Source organism: Zootoca vivipara, chromosome 1 (assembly GCF_965207765.1).
Source record: "Zootoca vivipara chromosome 1, rZooViv2.hap1.1, whole genome shotgun sequence".
Lineage (NCBI taxonomy): Eukaryota > Metazoa > Chordata > Lepidosauria > Squamata > Lacertidae > Zootoca > Zootoca vivipara.
Genome location: NC_142582.1, coordinates 78,624,477 through 78,645,417, shown reverse-complemented (window position 1 = coordinate 78,645,417; position 20,941 = coordinate 78,624,477). Strand labels below are relative to the sequence as shown.

The 20,941-nt window shown below is 44.3% G+C and overlaps 1 protein-coding gene across 1 annotated transcript in view; it reads right to left on the bottom strand.

The window, feature by feature from the left end:
- NAT10 (N-acetyltransferase 10) overlaps positions 1–19,259 on the bottom strand; it is a 28,905-nt gene extending 9,646 nt beyond the window's left edge. The window contains exons 1-21 of the mRNA XM_060274905.2: positions 18,903–19,259; positions 18,419–18,541; positions 17,002–17,093; positions 16,508–16,679; positions 15,821–15,943; positions 15,197–15,258; positions 14,029–14,143; positions 13,342–13,449; positions 12,640–12,773; positions 11,760–11,853; positions 11,027–11,125; positions 8,539–8,675; positions 7,881–8,005; positions 6,829–6,979; positions 6,474–6,570; positions 5,750–5,866; positions 4,266–4,367; positions 3,680–3,754; positions 3,008–3,124; positions 1,638–1,771; positions 287–335 (exon numbers count right to left, since the gene is read on the bottom strand). Of these exons, the coding sequence (XP_060130888.2) occupies positions 287–335; positions 1,638–1,771; positions 3,008–3,124; positions 3,680–3,754; positions 4,266–4,367; positions 5,750–5,866; positions 6,474–6,570; positions 6,829–6,979; positions 7,881–8,005; positions 8,539–8,675; positions 11,027–11,125; positions 11,760–11,853; positions 12,640–12,773; positions 13,342–13,449; positions 14,029–14,143; positions 15,197–15,258; positions 15,821–15,943; positions 16,508–16,679; positions 17,002–17,093; positions 18,419–18,526 (2,211 nt within the window). The 5' untranslated portion in view covers positions 18,527–18,541; positions 18,903–19,259. The remainder of the gene's footprint in view (positions 1–286; positions 336–1,637; positions 1,772–3,007; positions 3,125–3,679; positions 3,755–4,265; positions 4,368–5,749; positions 5,867–6,473; positions 6,571–6,828; positions 6,980–7,880; positions 8,006–8,538; positions 8,676–11,026; positions 11,126–11,759; positions 11,854–12,639; positions 12,774–13,341; positions 13,450–14,028; positions 14,144–15,196; positions 15,259–15,820; positions 15,944–16,507; positions 16,680–17,001; positions 17,094–18,418; positions 18,542–18,902) is intronic.
- Positions 19,260–20,941: the final 1,682 nt, after the last annotated feature.

Genomic DNA, 20,941 nt, shown 5'->3' with positions numbered 1-20,941 from the left:
GTAGAATTTTTACCGTTAAAATGGAAAGGGGTCAAACCATCGCAAGAGGTGTTGAAATTTTGGGAGGTTGGAGAGTTACAATGGAATGGTCTGGGGATGGGGTGCACATTTTTATTCTTATTTATTTATTTTTATTATTATTACTTTGTCAAAATAATAAAAATAAGATTATAAAAAAGCTATCACATTGCCATTGCAATATAATCTTTGTTTTCCTTACAGGGATCATCAGAACCAAAAAACATTCCAGCACTATTGGGGTCTTGAGCAATGAAATGAAACTTACAGGAGTCTGCCTCAGATAAACTGGTACAAATCCAGCTCGTTTCCAAAACCTGGTAGAAGAGAAAAACAAAAACTTACTTATAGCCCGTCAAGAGAATGCTGATCGTATACTGATAGTCTATAAAACACAAAGTAATTGCACAATATTTATTTATGCTTAGGGCTGAGCCAAAGCTACACACTATTTCCCCCAGGCATTTGTGACCAAAAGACACCAAGCCTTTTTCCACCACTCCTTGCAACCACCTCCATTTATTTCTTCTTTCCCTTGTTGCTCTCACTAACACCTTCAAATGTGAGGAAGTCCATGGCCCTGTGACCTCGCCACATTTCTTGTGTGATCACCGTTGTGATTAATTTAGGAAGGAAGCAGCAAAGAGGGGGAAGAGGGAATGGCACTGGAGCTGTGACAAAAATTGGATAATCTGTGGGTGCAATTCAATATTGTGCCATTCAGTGCAAGCATTTCAACTTGCCAGAAATAATTATCTCCCCTCTGCTTCCCCACCCCACCCCATCACTTGCTGTTCTGGCCCTCCAGAACATGACCCTCCAGAGCAGATTCGGGTGAGGTGCAGGGGGCACATGGGAGGGAGGAGATGGGGGGAGTCCTTGCTCTAGCTCCGGGTAGATCAAATCAACTCAAAAAAAAATTCCATGAAAGTAAGTTGTTTTGATCTACACACTGGAGAATATTTCAGCACAGTCCTTATGTATAGTATCCAGGTGTATGGAAGAAGCTAACTGAAGTAACCGGTAACAGCACATCTATGCAGAACGATGTTCTTGTACCGCTCCCTTCATTTCAATAGGACTTGGAACCCTAGAATTGTAGAGTTGGAAGGCACCCCAAGGTTCATCTAAGTCCAACTGCCTGCAATTCAGGAATCACAGCTAAAGAACCCCTGAGAGACGTGTTCTACTGTGCGCAAATTTAACCAGATTGTACCTTCATTGTGAACAATCCAAAACAGGCAAAACAGCCCAAGGTAAGAAATTGCACTTGGTCTGAAGATTTCATGCTTTGCAAAACACACAGATACCCGACTTCAGTATACAGTAGCTGTTAAGAACGTCAGAAAAGCCCTCATCTGGCACCCTTTTCCCATAGTGGCAAGCCAGATACCTATAGGATGGCCCCACAAGGAGGACCTGATAGTAGCAAAGCCCTCCTCCCTTGTGATCCCCAGCAACTGGTACCCAGAGCTATACTGCCTCCAACAGTGAAGGCAGAAAAGAGTCCATTGTGGCCGGAAGCTATTGATGCAATCCTGTGTACGCCTGGTATCACAATGGCACAGGGATCTCTTCGCCTCTCCCAGCAGATGATACAAATGCATCAAAGTGCTTACTTGAGCAGCCTTGGTGTCAAACCGTAAGACACACCAAGATAGTCCAGATTCTCAGCTTGCCTCTCGCTCAGTTTGAGAAGCAGAGGTGGCAAATCTTTCCGAGGCATCACAGCTTCTTGTAATAAACTGACCGCCTAAAACAACACAAAAAAACAGCAGATCACTTAGCAAGCGGGTGAGTGGCCAGAAACATGTCTTGAAATTTGCTTGTTCAGTGGAAAGCAGACTGAAGAGGTATAAACAAAATGCAATCCCCATGTGGACCTCTTAAAAGCAAATCTAGAGGAGCTGGGAGCACTGTTATACAGTGGTTCAGCTCCTTCCTCCTGGGCCGTGTCCAGAAAGTGGTGGGGGGGATGAGTGTTCAGACCCCTGGGGCCTCACTTATGGGGTGCCTCAGGGTTCCGTCCTCTCCCCCATGGTTTTTAACATCTACATGATCAGGGGGTTTGGCCTGGGTGTCCATCAATATGTGGGTGATACCCAGCTCTACCTTTCTTTCAAATCAGAACCAGTGAAGGCGGTGAAGGTCCTGTGTGAGTGTCTGGAGGCGGTTGGAGGATGGATGGCGGCAAATGGATTGAGGTTGAATCCTGACAAGACAGAAGTACTGTTCTTGGGGGACAGGGGGCGGGCTGGTGTGGAGGACTCCCTGGTCCTGAGTGGTTTGCATGCTCTAGTTATCTCCCGCTTGGACTACTGCAAAGTTCTCTACATGGGGCTACCTTTGAAGGTGACCCAGAAACTGAGACCATATAACACCAGGCTCCCAGTACATTTCCGAACACAATTCAAAGTGTTGGTGCTGACCTTTAAAGCCCTAAACGGCCTCATTCCAGTATACCTGAAGGAACATCTCCACCCCCATCATTCTGCCCGGACACTGAGGTCCAGCGCCGAGGGCCTCTGGCAGTTCCCTCACTGTAAGAAGCAAAGCTACAGGCAACCAGGAGAGGGCCTTCTCGGTAGTGGCGCCCGCCCTGTGGAACGCCCTCCCAACAGATGTCAAAGAGATAAACAACTACCTGACATTTAGAAAACATCTGAAGGCAGCCCTGTTTAGAGAAGTTTTTAACGTGTGACAGTTTAATGTATTTTAATCTTTGTTGGAAGCTGCCCAGAGTGGCTGGGAAAACCCAGCTGGATGGGCGGGGTACAAATAATCTATATTATTATTATTATTATTATTATTATATTATTATTATTTATTATTATTAAATCTCAACAGAATCATGAGAGTTGGAAGGGACCACGAGGGTCATCTAGTCCAACCCCTTGCAATGCAGGAATCTTTTGCCCAAGGTGGGGCACAAACCCACAACCTTGAAATTAAGAGTCTCATGCTCTACTGGCTGAGCTAGCCTTCCTACCTCACTGCTCACGGTAGCAATTTCTCTTGGCTTCTGAGTCACTTTTTCTTCCAAACAAGGAAACTTGCCTTCATAGTACATCTGCAGCAAACGCAGAGCTCGGCTGCCATAACCCATCTGGGAAGAAAAGGGTTTTGAAAGAAAGGATGCACCTTTGAGAAAGAGAAAGCTCTTACAACCTGGCTCCTTCAGGAAGCTCAGCATTTCAGACATCAAGCTCATTTCACATTGGGATGAAGAACATGTGGCCCCTTCAGATGTTCATAGACTACAACTTCCATCATCCCTGACCATTGGGCCATGCTGCCTGGGGCTGGAGTTTAACACCATCTGGAGGACCATGGGTTCCTCATCCCTGATTTACATGACCAGGTCAGCATCACTCTGCAACCACAGATGATTATTAGTTAGAAAAAGTTTCCAACACAAACAGACACCAGAATATACATTCCATACATATTGTTTTTTCTTTAAATTTATATCCTGCCCAAAGAAGCCAGGGTAGTGGGAAATATAAGGCCCAAACTAATGCGTCTTAAGTAAGCAGTTTGCTAAAAACCCTGTTTTTTCCTGCCTCTAGGCTTCTGAAGCAGGAAAAAAGTAAGATCCCAAAAAAATGGTATTTGCAGGATTTCTTTCAAATGCTAGCAACAGAAGAATAAAATACATTACCCCTTGATAATCAGGATGGACTGCAATGCGAACAACTCTCCCACCAGAGAGACTACCAAAGTCAGGATCTTGGAACTGGAAATAAAAATTAAGAAGAAGACCAGAAGTTCCAAAAAGATTGGAGTAAGTTTGTGGAATATCTGAAGGAATACTGTAAGACTATAAAGACACTAACAGGATTGACATAAAACCTACAACAGAAACAATATAGATATATTCAAATATGGTAATGTAATCAAAAAGATGACAGAGATATGGATGGGATAAAGCGCAATATATATGATGATGGCTTAGAAAACCGAGAAGGGAAAAGGAGGAAGTTGTGTTCGGCAGAACAATGGAATGTATATAGTAAATAATAATAGAAATGTAAAAGATGAATTGCTTTATGGATGTCTATTTTTCTTTTCTGTATATTAGTAATTTTATGTTTGAGAAAATAATAAAAATTTATTTGGAAAAAAAGAAAGAAATAAAAATTAAGAAGAAATGAAGCAATCATCAAATGGAATTGAAGAATAATATTACATAAAAGTGCAGAACACCACCAAACACCTGAGATGCAACTGAGAAGCTGATCAGTTACCTGCTCTGAGACGCTCCATGGAATGAGATCTCCCGATGCTTTCTTCCCCCTCGACAGACTGTTCATAATAGACTGACGGGCGATCTCTCCCTCCAAACATACCTGCCAAAAGTGGGGAGAATAAATGAGACATGGGATTTAGTGCTAGACTAAAGCACAGTACTTCAACAGACTAAGGCAATTTAATCCATAAATGTTATGTCTTAGAGGTCTGAGGTATTTTTGGGGTCCTCTTCTGCTCCCATAAAGCAGTTCTCCCTGCAATATGCACACCAACCATAAGAACAGCTTGAAACAGCCTCCAGGGCAATGGTGGCCAAACTTGGCCCTCCAGCTGTTTTGGGACTACAACTCCCATAATCCCTAGCTAACAGGACCAGTGGTCAGGGAGGATGGGAACTGTAGTCCCCAAACAGCTGGAGGGCCAAGTTTGGCCACCACTGCTCTAGGGAGTTGTTTTGTTCCTGTCACATAGCGTATTGGCCTGAATATAAGCCTCGCCTTTTCCCCCAAATTCTGTCCGTGGAAAGTTAAAGTGCGGCTTAAAGTTGCGACGTTACAAAAATTGGATTTTATGATATAGCTGCTGAAAAACAGAATGGGTGTGAGTGCCTGTGGATTTTTAAGGGAGTGGCTTATACTCTGGTCCCCTCCCCTTTCCCCCTGGCCAATACAATAGTTTCCTGAAGTAGAAACAGCGGTGCAAATCTGTATCAACTGAGCCCTCGTGCAATGCTGTTAATTTCCCAAACAGCACAGCACACCAAAAGAAGCTCAACAACTTTGGGCAAATTTGTGGTCCCGAAAAATAGGAGTCGGGATAGGGGGGATACGGTAAATTCCCCTAGCAGTCAATGATGAAAAGGTTAGCTCTCTGATGTAGGATTTGCAGCCTTTATCAGATACCCGATTTTCCACAGCTTGCTATCTGGGCTCTTCAAACACAAAAGGCTTTGGGTTGGATCCAGTGTAAGCTCTGGGTGCAATCTAAACACCCACCCTGATGTTGATGAGAGAGAGCTTAGAAAGGTGTGCAGTTGCCCCTCTGCTGCTCTCTGCTGCCCATGAAGAGAAGTGCGGCTGGCTGGGAGACTCCACCAGGGCAGAGATCCCAGGAAGCTGCCACTGGCAATTCTTCCACCAGAGCTAGCTGACAGAAAGCACCCAAATGGGGTGTTTGGGACTGGACCATCAAACCCTTTGAGTCCCCAAAGGGATCCAATTCTTTTGTCTCTCAGCTGCACCAGCTTGGAGATGGCACAACAAAGGAAATTTTTCCTCCCCAAAACCCCAGACACAATACTGCCCTAGCCAACACAAGCAGCAGGGCTTGTGACGCAGCTGTCAATCTGGCCCTCCACTCTGCCCTGCTGGCCCCCGGCTGGGGTTAGGATTGCTCTGTTAGTTCCATTTACAGCAAGTCCCATTAATTTCAATAGCGAAGCCAATGTAGTCTGCGCCCAGCCCTCTGTGCCCTCTCTTACCTGAACGACAGCAAGCACTTCTGGCAAAGAATTCTGGGTAGGTGCAACGGGTGGCAGAAGGCAGAAGAGGTGATGGGCAGGAGCATCTGAAAGCATCTGGAGGTCATTGGGAGAGTTCTGGAAACACAGCCATTGGGTCACAGAATTAGTCCTCTAAACACACACAAACAATTATATTCGTTTCTCATCTGATGAGCAACTAGTTCACTGCTTCTGATTTATCTGCATTACAAGCTTTGGAGGGATTTTTTGCACAGAGAACTCTCTTGGAAGCAATGAAGACCATCAGCATCAAACATCAAGCTATATAGGGTCATTTTGATACAGCAGAGTGTATATAGTATATAAGAGTGTATGTAAAAATAGGTTTTGTTTTCTTCCATCCAACTGCAAATACTGATCTTGCTCCAACCAGCAGGAGCTTCTCAAGTGGCATTCAGCTGAGGGATCACTCCTGTTGGCAGGGCAGTGGGGGTGACTTTTGCCATCTCTCTCCTTACCCCAGCCCCCAACAGTCCCCTCTCTCACTGTTGTGAAGGGTTGGGAGTCTGTCCGCAACGGTGACAGTGGTGACCCGAAGGAAAGAGGGGAACTGAAGGAATCAGAAAGAAAAAGAACCACAAGGAAAAGCACTTATGATTTTTGTCCAACCACAGCTCAGCAAGGAAGGTCAAAGGTCCCCCAATCTCCAGCAGAAGCTGGCAACAGGAAAAGTGCCACCAACCTTGTAATGAGAAGCTACGTACAGCGCCATCAGCCTTTGGAGAAAAGTCTCTGATGCTCGGTGATAGCAGAAGAGGGTGTCCCTGTTCACGTAGTATCTGAGTGCCATGGGTTAAGGGCCATCTCACCTGTGTCTCACTCTAGGAAGGACCTGGGAAGGGAGTAATTTCCTGGGAACGGTATGCAGCAGGAGAAGAGAGAGGATCATTCCATCTGGCAAGCTGAAAGGTTTGCCCTGTTGGAACGATCAACAGAGCTTGATACTGAATTCCTGCCAATTTCCCATCTCTCTTACTCCCTGTGGGGCTGCTAAAGGCCACACACGGCACGAGAATAAGCTCCAGCAGGAAGGATACAGGTCACAGGTTTCGGGCAGTGGGCAGCCAGATATAATCCTTGTGATGTTGAGGCAATCCAAACACAGCAAGTCGTTCAGCCACTTTTCGACTGGATCTCCCGGGGCATACCTAATGGATTCCTGGAGGGAAACTTCATGCAAAGAGCGGGCTGGAGAGAGAGAGAGAAAAAGAAAGAAAGAGACGAAAGCGCAAAACAAAAGTGAAAAAATTAAGTCCATGGCCAATTCCCATACAAAATACCAAAACAAAGGAGATAGGGAAAAACAAAACTATTACACCCCAGTGTTTCCTAAACTGGTGCCTTCCATTTGGAGGACAACAGGTTGGGGAAAGAATTATTTCTACTTATATACATTTTACACTACTTAATGAAATAAAAATTGCTAAGTGGTTTACGTTTACCTAAAAAACAACACACAGAGAGAATATTCAACCAAATTTTCTAATAGCTAAAATGTGATATAAACACACAACTGTGTGTCACAAAGAAAACCGAGCAGTGTACAAAACAAACTTAAAAATGAAGGATTGAGTCCCCTCAGCTCCAAAAGCCCCAAATGGGAAGTGTTTTCACATTAAACTCCCAAGAATGCGTCAGCAGGTTGTGTCCTCCTCACAAGCCCTGAAAGCCCTCTCAACGCTGCCGAATTACAGCTTCTCACACTGCCAGCCCTCCATGTTAGGCAGATAATGCTTGGAACCTACTGTTTTGTCCACTGCCAGGAGACAAAAAAAAAGTATGCAGCCTGTCAGGAAAAGCTGGTCCACAACCCAGGCACTAAAAATGAACAAAAGCCAAGAAGTTGCCTTGGATTTTCTCGATTCAGCACTACACTTTCAGGTCCAAGACACCTAATGGTGACAGCAGCTCAAAGCTCTTGCATCCATTTCCTGCAGTTGTTTTTTTGGTGTGTGTGTGGGGGGGGGATTTCTCCTGTGTCAAGAACCACTCTTTGGCACATATCTGAGAAATGTACATGCTGTACTTCCGCAGTGCGGGTGTCACATTATGCAGCCTGGAGTTTCTCAGCTCTGTGGAGCGACTATACCTGAGGACAGTTTCAGCGTTGTCGTGGCCTTGTTCTCTGCTGTCATATTGGCCTGTGCTTGTGCACTCTGTTGCCGTAACTGCTGGATCAGCTTCAGGGAGAGGGAACGGCCAGTACCCTCATACCTATTAATAACAGACAGACAAAGCAGTCGAGTGAAAAGAGACACACAAAACAAGCAAAGCTCTTGATTCCTGTAGTATCAAGGGAAGACTTCCATGCGCGTCAGTGAGCCATGACAGATTAGTGACCAAAGAAATAGCATTAGTATCATCAGGTGTTCAGCTACAGCACAATAAATTTTGAGGGAAATAATTCACATATTCAGCAGGCAAGTAGGAGTAACCAGGGGATGGGAAATCAAGGGATGGGAAACCTGCCTGTGAATCAGAAAGCTACTTTTCCCAGAGTGCTTTTATAATCAATCACAGGGAACCCTGGGAATTTTAGCTCCGTGGGGGGGGGGGGGAATAGGGATTGTCTAACAACTTCCAGCACCTTTAACAAACTACAGCTCTCAGAAATCTTTGGGGAAAGCCAAGACTGTTTAAAGTAGTGTCATGGTGCTTTAAGTGTATGGTGTGGGAGCAGTCCTGCTAAGAGTCACAGAAACCCTTAGAGCAGATTTAAGGCAAGTAAGCTAGAACGAAGAACTTACCCATTGATTGTAGAAGCCATGAAGACTAGGTAAGGGCCTAACAGGTTTTTCACCAGTGGGAGTGGGATAGCAGCAGCTTCATCAATCACCACAAGCTCAGCTTGCCCCAGTTTCACAGCATCAGCAGGGTGGATATACTTGTCAAGAAATAATAAAAAATGTGATTTTTTTAAAATAATAATAATAATAATAATAACTACTACTATTTCTAAGTAGATGGCCATTCTCTGCTGAGCGTTCAACCAACCAGAAAGGAATCCACAACAAATATCAATGATTTCTTTAACTCATACTTAGCTCCAGAATTGGCCACCAGAATTCTGGAATTGGCCTCCACAGTCACTTACAGACACACTATTAAGACCATATATTCATGGAAGACAACCTTCTTTGGCTACAAGTGATCACCAAAAAAGACTTAGCTCCATTTGAAGATCAACCACCTTGTTTTCCTTAAGATTTTTGATGTTGTTTATTAATGCGCAAAATAATTCCAGAGAGCAGGAAAAAGATTTAAAGGGGGGGGGACTTTGAGGTTACAGAAACAGACAACACCTTTATAATACAGGCACAGTCTAATTGTGAGGAAGTATAAGCAGATGTTCTAACCTAGGGATGAAAGACTTCACAATTAAACTTACATCACCTGGACACCAGAGCTAGCATACTTTAGAGCAGGGGTTCCCAACAAAATTTTCTCGAGGACCCCTCGAGCCACTATTGTGACAAGGACCCCCATTAATTCCTAATCCTAAAATTAAAAAGTGAGAGCCAAATTAAGAGTCTTTTTATATTTTATATTTATACATTTTTTACAGTTCTTCCTCTTCATCTGTAGGCCTTTGTCGTTTTAACGAACCACTTTTAAACCAACGGTCCATTTTTAACTACGCGAACTGTAGCTTCCGCGAAAAACAACGCTTTGTTTACAAACACTACTGTTTTGCAAAGAGGCAGCGCGCGCCAGGGAGGAGGGAGGGGAATGGAGAAGACAGGGTACCTGCGCAGTAGCGCACAAATGAAGCCGACGCGCGCAAAGCATCTTGAGGAGGTGAGTGTTAGTAGAATGCGCGCGCTGCCTCTTTGCAAAACAGTAGTGTTTGTAAAGCGCCACCTAACGGCATACAGCAGAACTACTGCCTCTATCTAATTCTAGTTTTGCGCTAGACTCTGCTCATGCAGGAAGCGGCCAAAACAAAAAATCTGTTATCACACGAAATATATTCAATATATTTTTTATTCTAATAGCATCTTGCGGACCCCTCTGGCATAGCTCGCGGACCCCTGGGGGTCCCCGGACCACCTGTTGGGAACCACTGCTTTAGAGGCAGAGAGGAAGGGATAGGCAGAGAGAGAACCCAGTGCATGTGCAAGGACTAAACATCCCAGGTACAGATCTTGCCTATGCTGCAAAACTAACCAAGTGGCTTCGGGGAAGTGTAGCATAGTGTATCTATGTTGTACATTATTATTCACTGCATCCTACTGTTCTTCACATAGATAAGCAAGTACTTTAGCACCAAGGACCACCCCTGCGACGGGGTGAGCTCCCGTTGCTTGGTCCCAGCTGCTGCCAACCTAGCAGTTCGAAAGCACATCAAAGTGAAAGTAAACGGCGAGAAGGTAAACGGCGTTTCCGTGTGCTGCTCTGGTTCGCCAAAAGCGGCTTAGTCATGCTGGTCACATGACCTGGAAGCTGTATGCCGGCTCCCTCGGCCAATAATGCGAGATGAGCGCCGCAATCCCAGAGTCAGTCACGACTGGACCTAATGGTCAGGGGTCCCTTTACCTTTACTGTTCTTCACATAGATAAGCAAGTATTTTAGCACCAAGGACCACAGTGGAAATTTTGGGGACCTTTGTAAAGAAAAAAAATATGTGCCCTTGGGCCTGGACTGTCAGGTCACATGCAAAATTGAATGTGTGGGTGCAGTGTAGTGTAAGAGAGTCATTCTTGGACCTGGGAGACCAGGGTTCAAATCCCCCCACAGCCATGAAGCTCACCTTTGGCCAGTCACTGCCTCTCAGACTAACTTACCTCACAAGGTTGTTGTGGGGATTAAATGAGGGAGAGAGCAGCCTTCTGGAGGCCACAGGCCAGTGCTGGGCGGAGCACATTTTCCTTATTTCTATACTTTCCTATCCAGGCAAGCAAATCAGCTAAGCAAAAACACTAAGAACAATGCAAAGCAGAAGCAGCGAGGAGTGGCGCTTGAGGAGAATTCCAAGGGCCAGATAGAGGGGTCTGGGCGCCACATTCAACCCCTAGGCTTGAGGGCCTGGCATTGGGTGTAGCACAATATATCATGTCTTCTGAAAACACAGCGCTGAAGACTCGCTTTAATAAACCAGTCTAACTAGGAGTTAAGCAGCCTTAGCGAGCTTTTGCAAAGATGTTATAGCATTTGAAGAGTGCCAGGAATAGGTAATTGTGTCTACACATGCATGAAGGAAAACCGAAGAAAGCTTCTATCAAAGATAAATCTACCTGGATAGTCTGCCTATGCTCTTTGAACACATTCACTCTGACGACTGCTTTGCTAAATTCAGGGTTGAGAGACTGAATGATCTCATAATCCAAGTGTTCCTGAAAACGACAGACATAAACCACATTAGGAACACCAAACAAAACACAACCTAGCTTGTACAAAAAAACAACACCAACCCTTCATAGCTAGTTTGGTTTCAAAGATCTGAAGCTATAATTATCTAAAATTGTTCCACATATTTGGTAACTCCATGCTTTGGCTAAATGAAAGTAAAAAAACAACACAAAAACATTATTCCACCAGGCCCTCAGGGCATAAGAATTTTCCCTCCACCCTCTGATGGTTCTGCTGTTGTTTTATTCCATTGGTTGCATAATTTGACATTTTCAGTACGGCTTTGACTGTTAGTATTGCTATTTGTTTTGTCAGCCGCCCTTGCAACCCACTGGAAGAAAGGGCAGAATAAGCCTATGGGAAATAAATACACAACTAAGGAACTGAATCTAGAAAAACATGACCAGAACACCACGAATGGAACAGGTTTCTTGTATTGCCGCTGCAGAAATCTGCACAGCCTAAAAGCAGCTCCTGAGAGTCAGAGAACTCTCTGGAATTGTGTGGGTTATTCACAGGCGGTTGTAAGGGGCAGGGGGAAGAAATTTGGGAGAAGGATAACCGTGTGCAATGTACACAAAGCACTCTGTGGAGCCAATCCATATCTGCTCATATTACCTGATACTGCAGAGCATCAAAGCCTTTAAATACAAATTCAAACAGGGTGTGAAGGTTATCTGGGCTGGGAGATGTGACAAAAATGTTGGAATAGCTGCAAAAAAGAAAGAAAAACATGACAGAAACCAACTTTACAATCTTTTCTAAATATTGAAAGAATAATATAAATAATTCAGCATGTTGTAAAAGCAGCAAAATAATTTATCAGCTTTTTAAAAGAAATATTGTTATAACATGACCCAGCTTTTAGAGAAACTGGAACTGAAGGTGGTTTAAGCAGAGTTTACAAGACAATATAAAAACCTGATGTAGGAAAAATGCTCCCCTACTGCAAACCCATGTGCTACAGAACCAAGAACTGAAGTACTTCTATAATAGTCTTTGGTCATGTTTTCACTGGAGTGGTAAATCTGTGTCTGTACCTTAGCACTTCAGAACAAGTTTTGAACAAGTGAAGAGCTACATTTTCAGCTATGTCCAGACTCAAAAGAGAATGTGGATTTAACATCACCTGGAGCCTCTTGAAGGAAGAACAACTTACAAATTTTTACATCAGTTATTTTGCAGTGTTTTTTAAATTGCTGCCTCCGGGCTGAGAGCACAGCATATTTGAAATCATTTCTGATTTCAGCCTTAACTAAGTAAATCATTGGTTTGAGACTATTTCTATAGCTAAATGTGGCAAAAGTGAGTATATGGACCATTTTAACTTTTATTTATGGCTCATAACTTGGGAGCAGGGGGCAATTACCTACGTATATTCATTCTTACTGAATCAGTTCTTTTCAGACTTGTGTGGAGAGTCCAGTTCTCCAGAAATACCTTCAGGCTTTACCTTTTAAACACACACCCATTCTTAAAACACCCCGGAGCAACTTACCCAAAAGCCACTGCTCCAGCTATGGCCAACCCCAAGGCAGCCGATTTACCACGACCTCGGGCGGCTGTTAAAGCCACGGTGCTTCTCAGCGTCTTCTCAGAAATGGCTTCAATGAACTTCAAAACAGCTTTGGCCTAGCAACAGGGAAACATATTAGAACAGTTTGGTCAGAAAAGCAAGACCTCAAAACTAGAGAGCTGCAAGCAATAGCATATGCTAGTAAGATTTCAAGTTCATTCATTTATTCATTCAGTAAGATTTCTTACACATTCTTATTTCTTACACATCATTCATTTATTCATTCAGTAAGATTTCTTACACATCCTTATACAGCTATAAAGAAAGAGCAGACAAATAAAAAATAATTCCAAATGGAAGCTGCAAAGCATGGGTTAAACAAAAAAGTAGAAATTGGTCCAATAAAGTAGCTTAGCTATCTAAAGGTCTTTGGCATACAGAAGCTGAATAATGATGGTGCAAAACATACTTCTGTATTAATATCAGACACCAATTTCATGCATAAAACCCTATCTGCTGAGAGGAGGATGAGATTCTCCAGCATCTGGCAATATATTTCATTCCCCCTCATATCCTGGCTCCTCTCACCATCCTGAGCTTCACTAAGCTTCATGAACAGGACACATGGGGGTGAGGGGCTCAAATAACTACATCACCTTATTCCCGTTTCAATGCAATACTTGCCTGATCCAGGGTTTTACAACCATCCACAAGCACTCCTACGGGCTGGGTGTCCTGGAGATTCTCCTTTAGTTCCTTCAGCTCCATGTCCTGAGGACTCAGACTATCCTCCTGTGAGCAAAAAACGTCACCTGAATCAGAAACGGCTGCGGCCTTGAATGCAAAGAGACACCACAATCCACAAGCAGCTTGCCTGCACAAATTTGTTTTGATGGGAAAATGAGCATCCTACTGCTCATTAACCAAACATGGTGGATTGTCCCTCAAAAAGATACAACTCAGAGCACCTGCAAGTGTGCAAAATTAGCTGCATAGGAGCAATCCTGACTTTGAATGTATATGAAGAGACGAAGGCTAGTGGGTTGGGGGGGGGAACCCTCCAACACTTCACTCCTTTTCCAAGCCCTGTTTGTTATTGTTATCAGGACCTGCTGCTCCAAGCATGGCTCCAAAAACTTTATTTGTACTTCTGGAAATACAGCTTTTAAGCCCTGTGCCTTTGGAGCAAGAAGCAACAGAGGGCTCCCCTGTTGGAAAAACAAGAGGAAGCAAAATAGATCCTTCCTAAAAATCATGCATTTATTTTACCAAGCACCTAAAAGAAGTTGAAAAGGCAAGTCCTGTTATTGCAAACTAAACATCCGAAAATCTGAAGTTAAAATCTGAATTATATGAATTTAAACTACTTACCTGAGACCGGGGTGGAATAGCAGCAATGTCTGCTACGTGGCTAGAGATCGGGAGGATGTTAAGCTGATCGTCAACCACCATGCAGGTTTTGCAAGATGCCAGAGAAAGAATGAACCTGTGCAATGAGACAGAGGACATAGCACCATTGTCACTGTTGTACTTGACTGGTTCTCCGCCTGCAAAATGTTTCCTCGAGCTACAACTCATGTACATGGGTGGATAAGGTGATCCAAGAACAGCGTTTCTGGATGGCACATCAAGCCAGATAGCATAGACTGCTTCTGTATAGTAGCTCCCTTTAGCATTAATACAGTGTTAACACAGAGACCCTGCCAACTTCACAGCAAAGCTTAGGGAAGAGTCAGCCTTGGGACTCCAAGCCACACTTCCAACATTCAGCAATACACTTTGTTCAACAGCATGTCACCTCCTGCACAGGTGAGTTTCCAAAAAACTAATTTAAGGGTTGGCAGAGCATGTCTAAGTGAATCTACACAGCAAAAATCATAGATGGCCTAACATTTTACTGTTGTAAATTAGACCCTGTTTAATTTAGTCTGAGCACAGCCACCCTACGCAACAGGTATGGGAAACCTGTGGCCATCCATGTATTATTGGACCACAACTCCCATGTTCACTGGCCTTGCTGGCAAGGGCTAATGGGAATTGGAGTCCAAAGGTATCTCGTGAGCCAGGAGTTCCTCACTCTTGCTATGCATTTCCTAACTAGTAAAGATTGTACACAGCTTCGCGAATGATCTCTTGGACACAGGGCAATAATAATGAATACAATTGGGGTGGGGGGGATTCACATTTAAATTTAGAAACATGCACTTAGAATCATGCAGACTTCTGAAACAATGAGACAAATCTAAGCAGCAGGGCCATAGCTGCCAAGTTCTCCCTTTTTTTAAGGGAAATTCCCTTATGCTGAATAGGCTTCCTCGCGAGAAAAGGGGGAAATTGGCAGCTCTGAGCAGGGCTGGAGCTTGTAAGATTCACCACCCCATTATGTTTAAATTGAACATATTATTCCTTAAAACGTCCACTAGAGGGCAACAAGTACTTCGGCCAACATGGAATCGCTTCTAACCCAAAGGCTCAACAAACAGACTTTTCCCTTCCAAGGGTTGCTAGTATCTGTGCTCAAAATAGCTGGGCAGCCTACCTTTCATTGAATCGGCCGACCACATCCTGATGTGCTTCTGTCCGGTAGCGAGAGTGTACATCCTGGGGAGAAGAAATATTGTTTGTACGAAGCCTGAAAGAAGCCTTGAACCTGACGACTGCAACAAAGCCCAGGCACAGAACAGCCAAGTATTACACTGTCTCGTTAGACTGTGCTCCTTTCCAATGCCCACATTTTACTGACTGCTCTTTAAAAGGTTCTCAAGTTTATCTCTCCAATTCCTAAGCAAAGGCCCAAGTAGAGATGGACACTGGCCCTCATTAGCACATAGCCCTCAGCCAGACCAGTCTATAGCTTAGGGTGCATGAGCAAGTGTGCTGCCTGCAATCGTGTGACTGAGTAGGCCAGCCTACTTTTCTGTCATGCTTGTGCTTCCAGCACCTGCATGTCTAGAAATTCTGCATCTAAAGCTTTCCCCATAACTACAGCTCCACACCGAGAAAAACTCCACGTGCTTGCCACTTTCTTAGAAGCTAAGTGCAGAAATAAACAAACAGCTTTAATGCAACACATGGGTCCTACCGCTGAGCCATGGTCCCAAATAGGAGAGCTGGCCAATTTTCTGTTAAGCGCAGATAAAAACATCTCAGGAGGCATACATACCATGGTCATTGTGTAGAGCTGCTTCAGGGAGTTCATTGTCCTCAGAAGAATCGCCACGATGCCGCCGCCTTCCACAGTTTCAACTGTACGAGCCAGCAAATTGGGTGTCAAAGCTTCAAAGTCCTGGAAAAGATTGTGCCGAAAATTAACCCACCATCTTCAGTAATGTGCCCGTAAAAAATGTGCAGTGCCAAGAATGGACGTGCTAGATGGAACAGTAAACTCGGGAAGGTGCCTTATAGTGCATCTGAATCAAGGTCTCCAATTAATCATAGTTTCTTTTTTAGCTGAATCCGGAACTTCAAAGCACAATTTAAGATTGGTCCCAAAAAGGAGAGCTGGCCAATTTTAAGAAGGCTTGTTCTGGAGCTGGTAACCATAGTTTCATGGTTCACTCAAAATGGGAAACTATGGTTAATTGGAGGCTTCTGTGTTCAGCTGAGATATTATCCGGAGCGTGGCTTGTATTTCACAGAAGTATCAAATGTCATTTTATTTTATTATTTTTATTTTTGTTAGTAATGCAATGTGGAAAATACGTTTGGTACGATTTTGCACTCAAGAGTAAAGAAACCCGCTACAGGGAACATTATGGATAGTGCAGATGAAGCCTAGAGTTAAGGAGCAAGTAAAAACTGCCCAAATAACTTGAAGAAAATGACTCCCCTATGTTGAACATCTTCCTACCTGGAGGACGCACATGCCGAAAGTATTTCCAAGAATTTTGTGTGTCTCGTTATAGTAACAGTACCGAATGTTTGTGGCTGCTATGAACAACTCAAACGGGTCATCTTGTTTCAGATCTAACATTCCAGTTTTAATCTTCTTCTGCAACTGCCTCATTCTTTTTTTACGGTGGCTGGAGGGAAAATACAGGAAATTAAATTGGAAGTCCTCATACTCAAATATGCAATTCCGTGCGTGTTAACTCAGAATAAAGCCCCACCAGGTTCAAGGATTTAATACTTTAGAGCAGTGTTTCCCAACCAGTGTGCCTCCAGATGTTTTGGAACTACAACTCCCATCATTCCTGACCACTGGTCTTGCTAGCTAGGGATGATGGGAGTTGTAGTCCCAAAACATCTGGAGGCACACTGGTTGGGAAACACTGCTTTAGAGCCTCACCAGATAGTTGCATTTTTAAAAAAAAAAAGAAAGAAAAGTCATACAAACATTTTTACCTGCTGAAGCCCAGCTCTTTCTTATAACACCATAATACAGATGGTCTAGCCTTTACAGCTGCTTTAGACAACATATGATGAAGTATGACTACCTGTAAGGCAATAAAACCTATTATTACCTCCGAACAAAGACAACACTGAAATAAAGCATCTGGAAAGCAAACAGGAAGGTTTTAGAAATACAATTAGAATTATGCTTTGCCTGCGCTTTTGAGAGAAGTGCCCGAACTTTCACATATAACCTTGTGCTACAATACAATGGGGTATGGAAAAATAAAAATGACACTCATGACAGGGACTTAAAAAAAAGAAAGAAACCTTAACTGAAAAGACAGATACTGTGTGGAATTCAATGTAGCACTAGGTGGGGAAGGTGTGCAAGAAACAAGGTCTGATTGCACAACAAGACTTTTGTGCTTGAGAATGCTGCTGCTTGATAGGTTTCATGCTCTATTTATAGTTTATAGTTTGAATGCATTTATTTATTAATCTGCCGAGAGAACACTAGTTATGGGGATGGAATATAAACTGTCATCAATAAAATACTCCCAGATCCTTCATTGGGTGAACTACACTCTGTAATTATTACAGTTAAAGTTCCAACTAAAAAAGTAATTTGTGGGCACACATGGAAGTACAACCTCATGACATTTTTTCCTAAGTGAACCAGCAATATGTAGATAGATTTCCACAGACAGCAATGATTTTAGCTTCTCCTTCACTACAGACCCACAGCAGAGGGGACCCTCTTGGCAGTCCCTCAGTTCAGGAGGTAGGTGACCCAGGAGATGGAATTATCTGTGGCAGCCCCTAAGTTATGGAACTCCCTCCCCGCAGAAGTGCATCCAGCATCTTCACTGTATTTCTGCTCTGTGCTGAAGGAGGCACAGCTCTTTACCCTGGCCTTTGACACTTGGGAGATATATGCAATTAATTTTGCACTGTTTTTAATGTTGTATTTTTAAATTGCCCTTGGAGCTTGGGGGTGAAGGGTGGGTATCAAAACAACAACAACAATGGAAATCGCTGCAGATACCTTCTTTGCAGAAATGGGTCACAGTGTAAAAAGTCCCTGGAAAATTACCATGTGACTCAAGGGTAGGGAATCCGATGTTGCTGAACTCCAGCTCCCATAGCCCCAACCAGCATGGCCAATGGTTAGGGATGACAGGAGTTGTAATCCAACAACTTTTGAAGGGCTGCAAGTTCCCCATCCCCAATTTAAATTTATGATGAGCAATCCCAAGCTGAATGAAGCAAACACATGTGGCCACTGCTTTTCTTTTAACTACTTGCACAAATCTCCCAAATAAGAAGCCAGCACTTTCCGCAAGCGCATTAACAGCACCTGTTGCTCTGGCCAAATGAAGGTTATATACGGTACATTACAGTAAAGAAGTCACGGGCTGCACTTCACCTGATCTTTGCTACGATCCCCTACGACAACAAAAAGTGTCCTGTGTCGTGCAGCTACTCCATTCTCAATCAGTATCCGGATGCGGTTGTCCACTTTCTTGCGCTGCATTTTCAGCTAGAGATCCTGTAAAGTTTTTAGGAGATATTGTAGCAATTCAGTGCAGGGTGGCTTCAGTTTTCACGGAGATAGCGGGGGGGGGGGAATAGCAAATACCATCCATCCCAAGATTGCATTTTTCATCCTAAGCATAAGAACACCAATCCTCCAGCACCTCTGACACTCTTCCCCAACTCATCTCCCTGACCCCTAAACTAAAAAAATCCCCACATGTTGTAACCTTTTCTCACAGAGGGGTTTTCCCATCCGCTGCTCATTCCGATTGCCCAGCCAATTATTATTATTATTATTATTATTATTATTATTATTATTATTATTATTATTACTACTGCCCTTTTCGGGACCGTTTTGCTGCTCTTAACAATACCTTGGGTACACAAACTTGGAATCGACACGTGCCGTCTCCCAGCAAACAAGGGAGAGGCCTCCAAACCCAGCCGCTGACTCGTAGATTGCTTCCTTCCTTACAGAAACCTGCTCTATAAGCCAAGAGGACCCTGGTGTCTTTAAACTCTGGTGCCAGCTTCCCACGTGCAAAGGGGGGGGGACCCACATGGGCCGCGCAGCAGAGAGGAAGGACCCTGGCTGCTGACTCAGGGATAGCCTGCAAGGATGCCCCTTCCGGAAAGAGGTGGCGTTGGGGCCGCCAGACGCAACGCGGCCGGCAAGGGCTTTGCGTCGACCCGTGGCCGTGCGAGGCCTATAAAGGATTCTACCGGTAGGTGCGGAGGGGGGGGGAGTGGAATTTCAGCCGGGGGCCTTTTCCGCGTCGGCGCTTCTTGATGTCGTATTGGCCACGAGCAGGAAGAGGCGGAGCAGGAGGCGCTGGCGGTCCTCGGGCGTTTAACGTCCGCCCGCTCGCGAAGCTGGCTGGAATTGGTAGCCCCGGGCCTTTCCATTACATACGGATCTTGAGCGTCCCGTTGCCTTAGAGCCCAATCCTAGGCACTTGGTCCCCTATTGGGGACTTTCTGCCGAATAACCACGCGCGCATAGCGCTGAGCTGAAACCTGCCAATAAAACTGCAACCCCGCTAATTTCAGGTGACAACAAAAACTGCAAGGTTTTTAGCGAGGGCAATTAGAGTAAGATCTACTATTTGATTATTGATGTAAACCCCCAAAATGCATTTTATCTCTATCTTCAGTACATTTTATTTTATTGTTATAGCTAGTGGCTGATGCAAATGTTCTTCTGATTCTGCAACCCGCCTAAGCATTTTCCCCCCGGGAGCGCCTCCACGTTCCGTTTCGAGCTTTGCTTCTCAGCCATGTGCTTTGCCCGCTTCAGTTCCTCGAAGGGCTCCCGTGTATTTTATCCTCGCAAAGAAAGATCTCACCCTGTGATGCACTCCGTCGTTACTGTCGCCACAACGGAAATAGCGTTGCCGAGAATATAGCCCTGCAGGATGAGCTCCCCAAAGCCCATCTGAGTCCAGTATCCTGTTCCTACAGCAGCCAACCATTCGGAAGCCCGTAATCGGGACCCGAGTGTCACAGCAGCACTCTTCCCACGTTGTAAGTCCCTGGTAGCCTTATCTACCAAGAAGGCTCAGAATCATGGCCGAAATTTGATGCCAGTCTCTCCTACCTCTTCCTCAGCCTACACAAAAATAAATATATACAGGCCATGCAATTCTTCCAGCTGAATTTTAAGTTTTTGAATCATTGGCTTGACTTGTGTGTTTACAAACATCATTCCTGTTTACCATTTGTAAGAGAGCTACCTTTTTAAACCGCTTACAGAAACCACTTTTTCTCAGAACAGAAACCTCAAAATCTCCAGTAGTAAGACTTAGCTAATAAACTTCCAATAATCAAGTTTGGGATAGGGATTAACAGTAGAGTCTTAGGCCTGTCTACTCAGAGGTCTTGTTGAATTCAGAGAGAACTCCCTGCCAGATAAATATGTATAGCATCATAGTCTAAAGGCTAAGCAAATTAACTTGAGATTCAGGAACACAGCTGCATTTACAGTCTATAATCAATTGATTCATCTAGCTCAGTATTGTGTACACTGGCCAAGGGGGTGGTGATTCAGGTATGGCACAATTTCCAGTTTAGCCTAAAAGGCAGGGCCCTGATTCACCTGAGGTGAATCAGGAATTGCCACTTCCTGTCCCCACCACCTCGCTGTCGCACACACACCCCGACACACACACTTTCACTGCCACTGAGAGGGGGGCATTCGGGCAGTGGTGGAAGTGGGCAGAACGCTGCCTCTTGTATTTCCGCTACCAGAAGTAGGCATTTCATCACATGGCTGGCTCTGCTACAAGGCATTTAACACCAACTGCCCCACACCTGGGAACTACATCTTGGGCAGGTGGAGATGTGGCTGTGATAGCCAGTGAACAATTGGGAGCCTTAAAGTGCATTGCCAATAAACACGTACTTTACCAGAGAG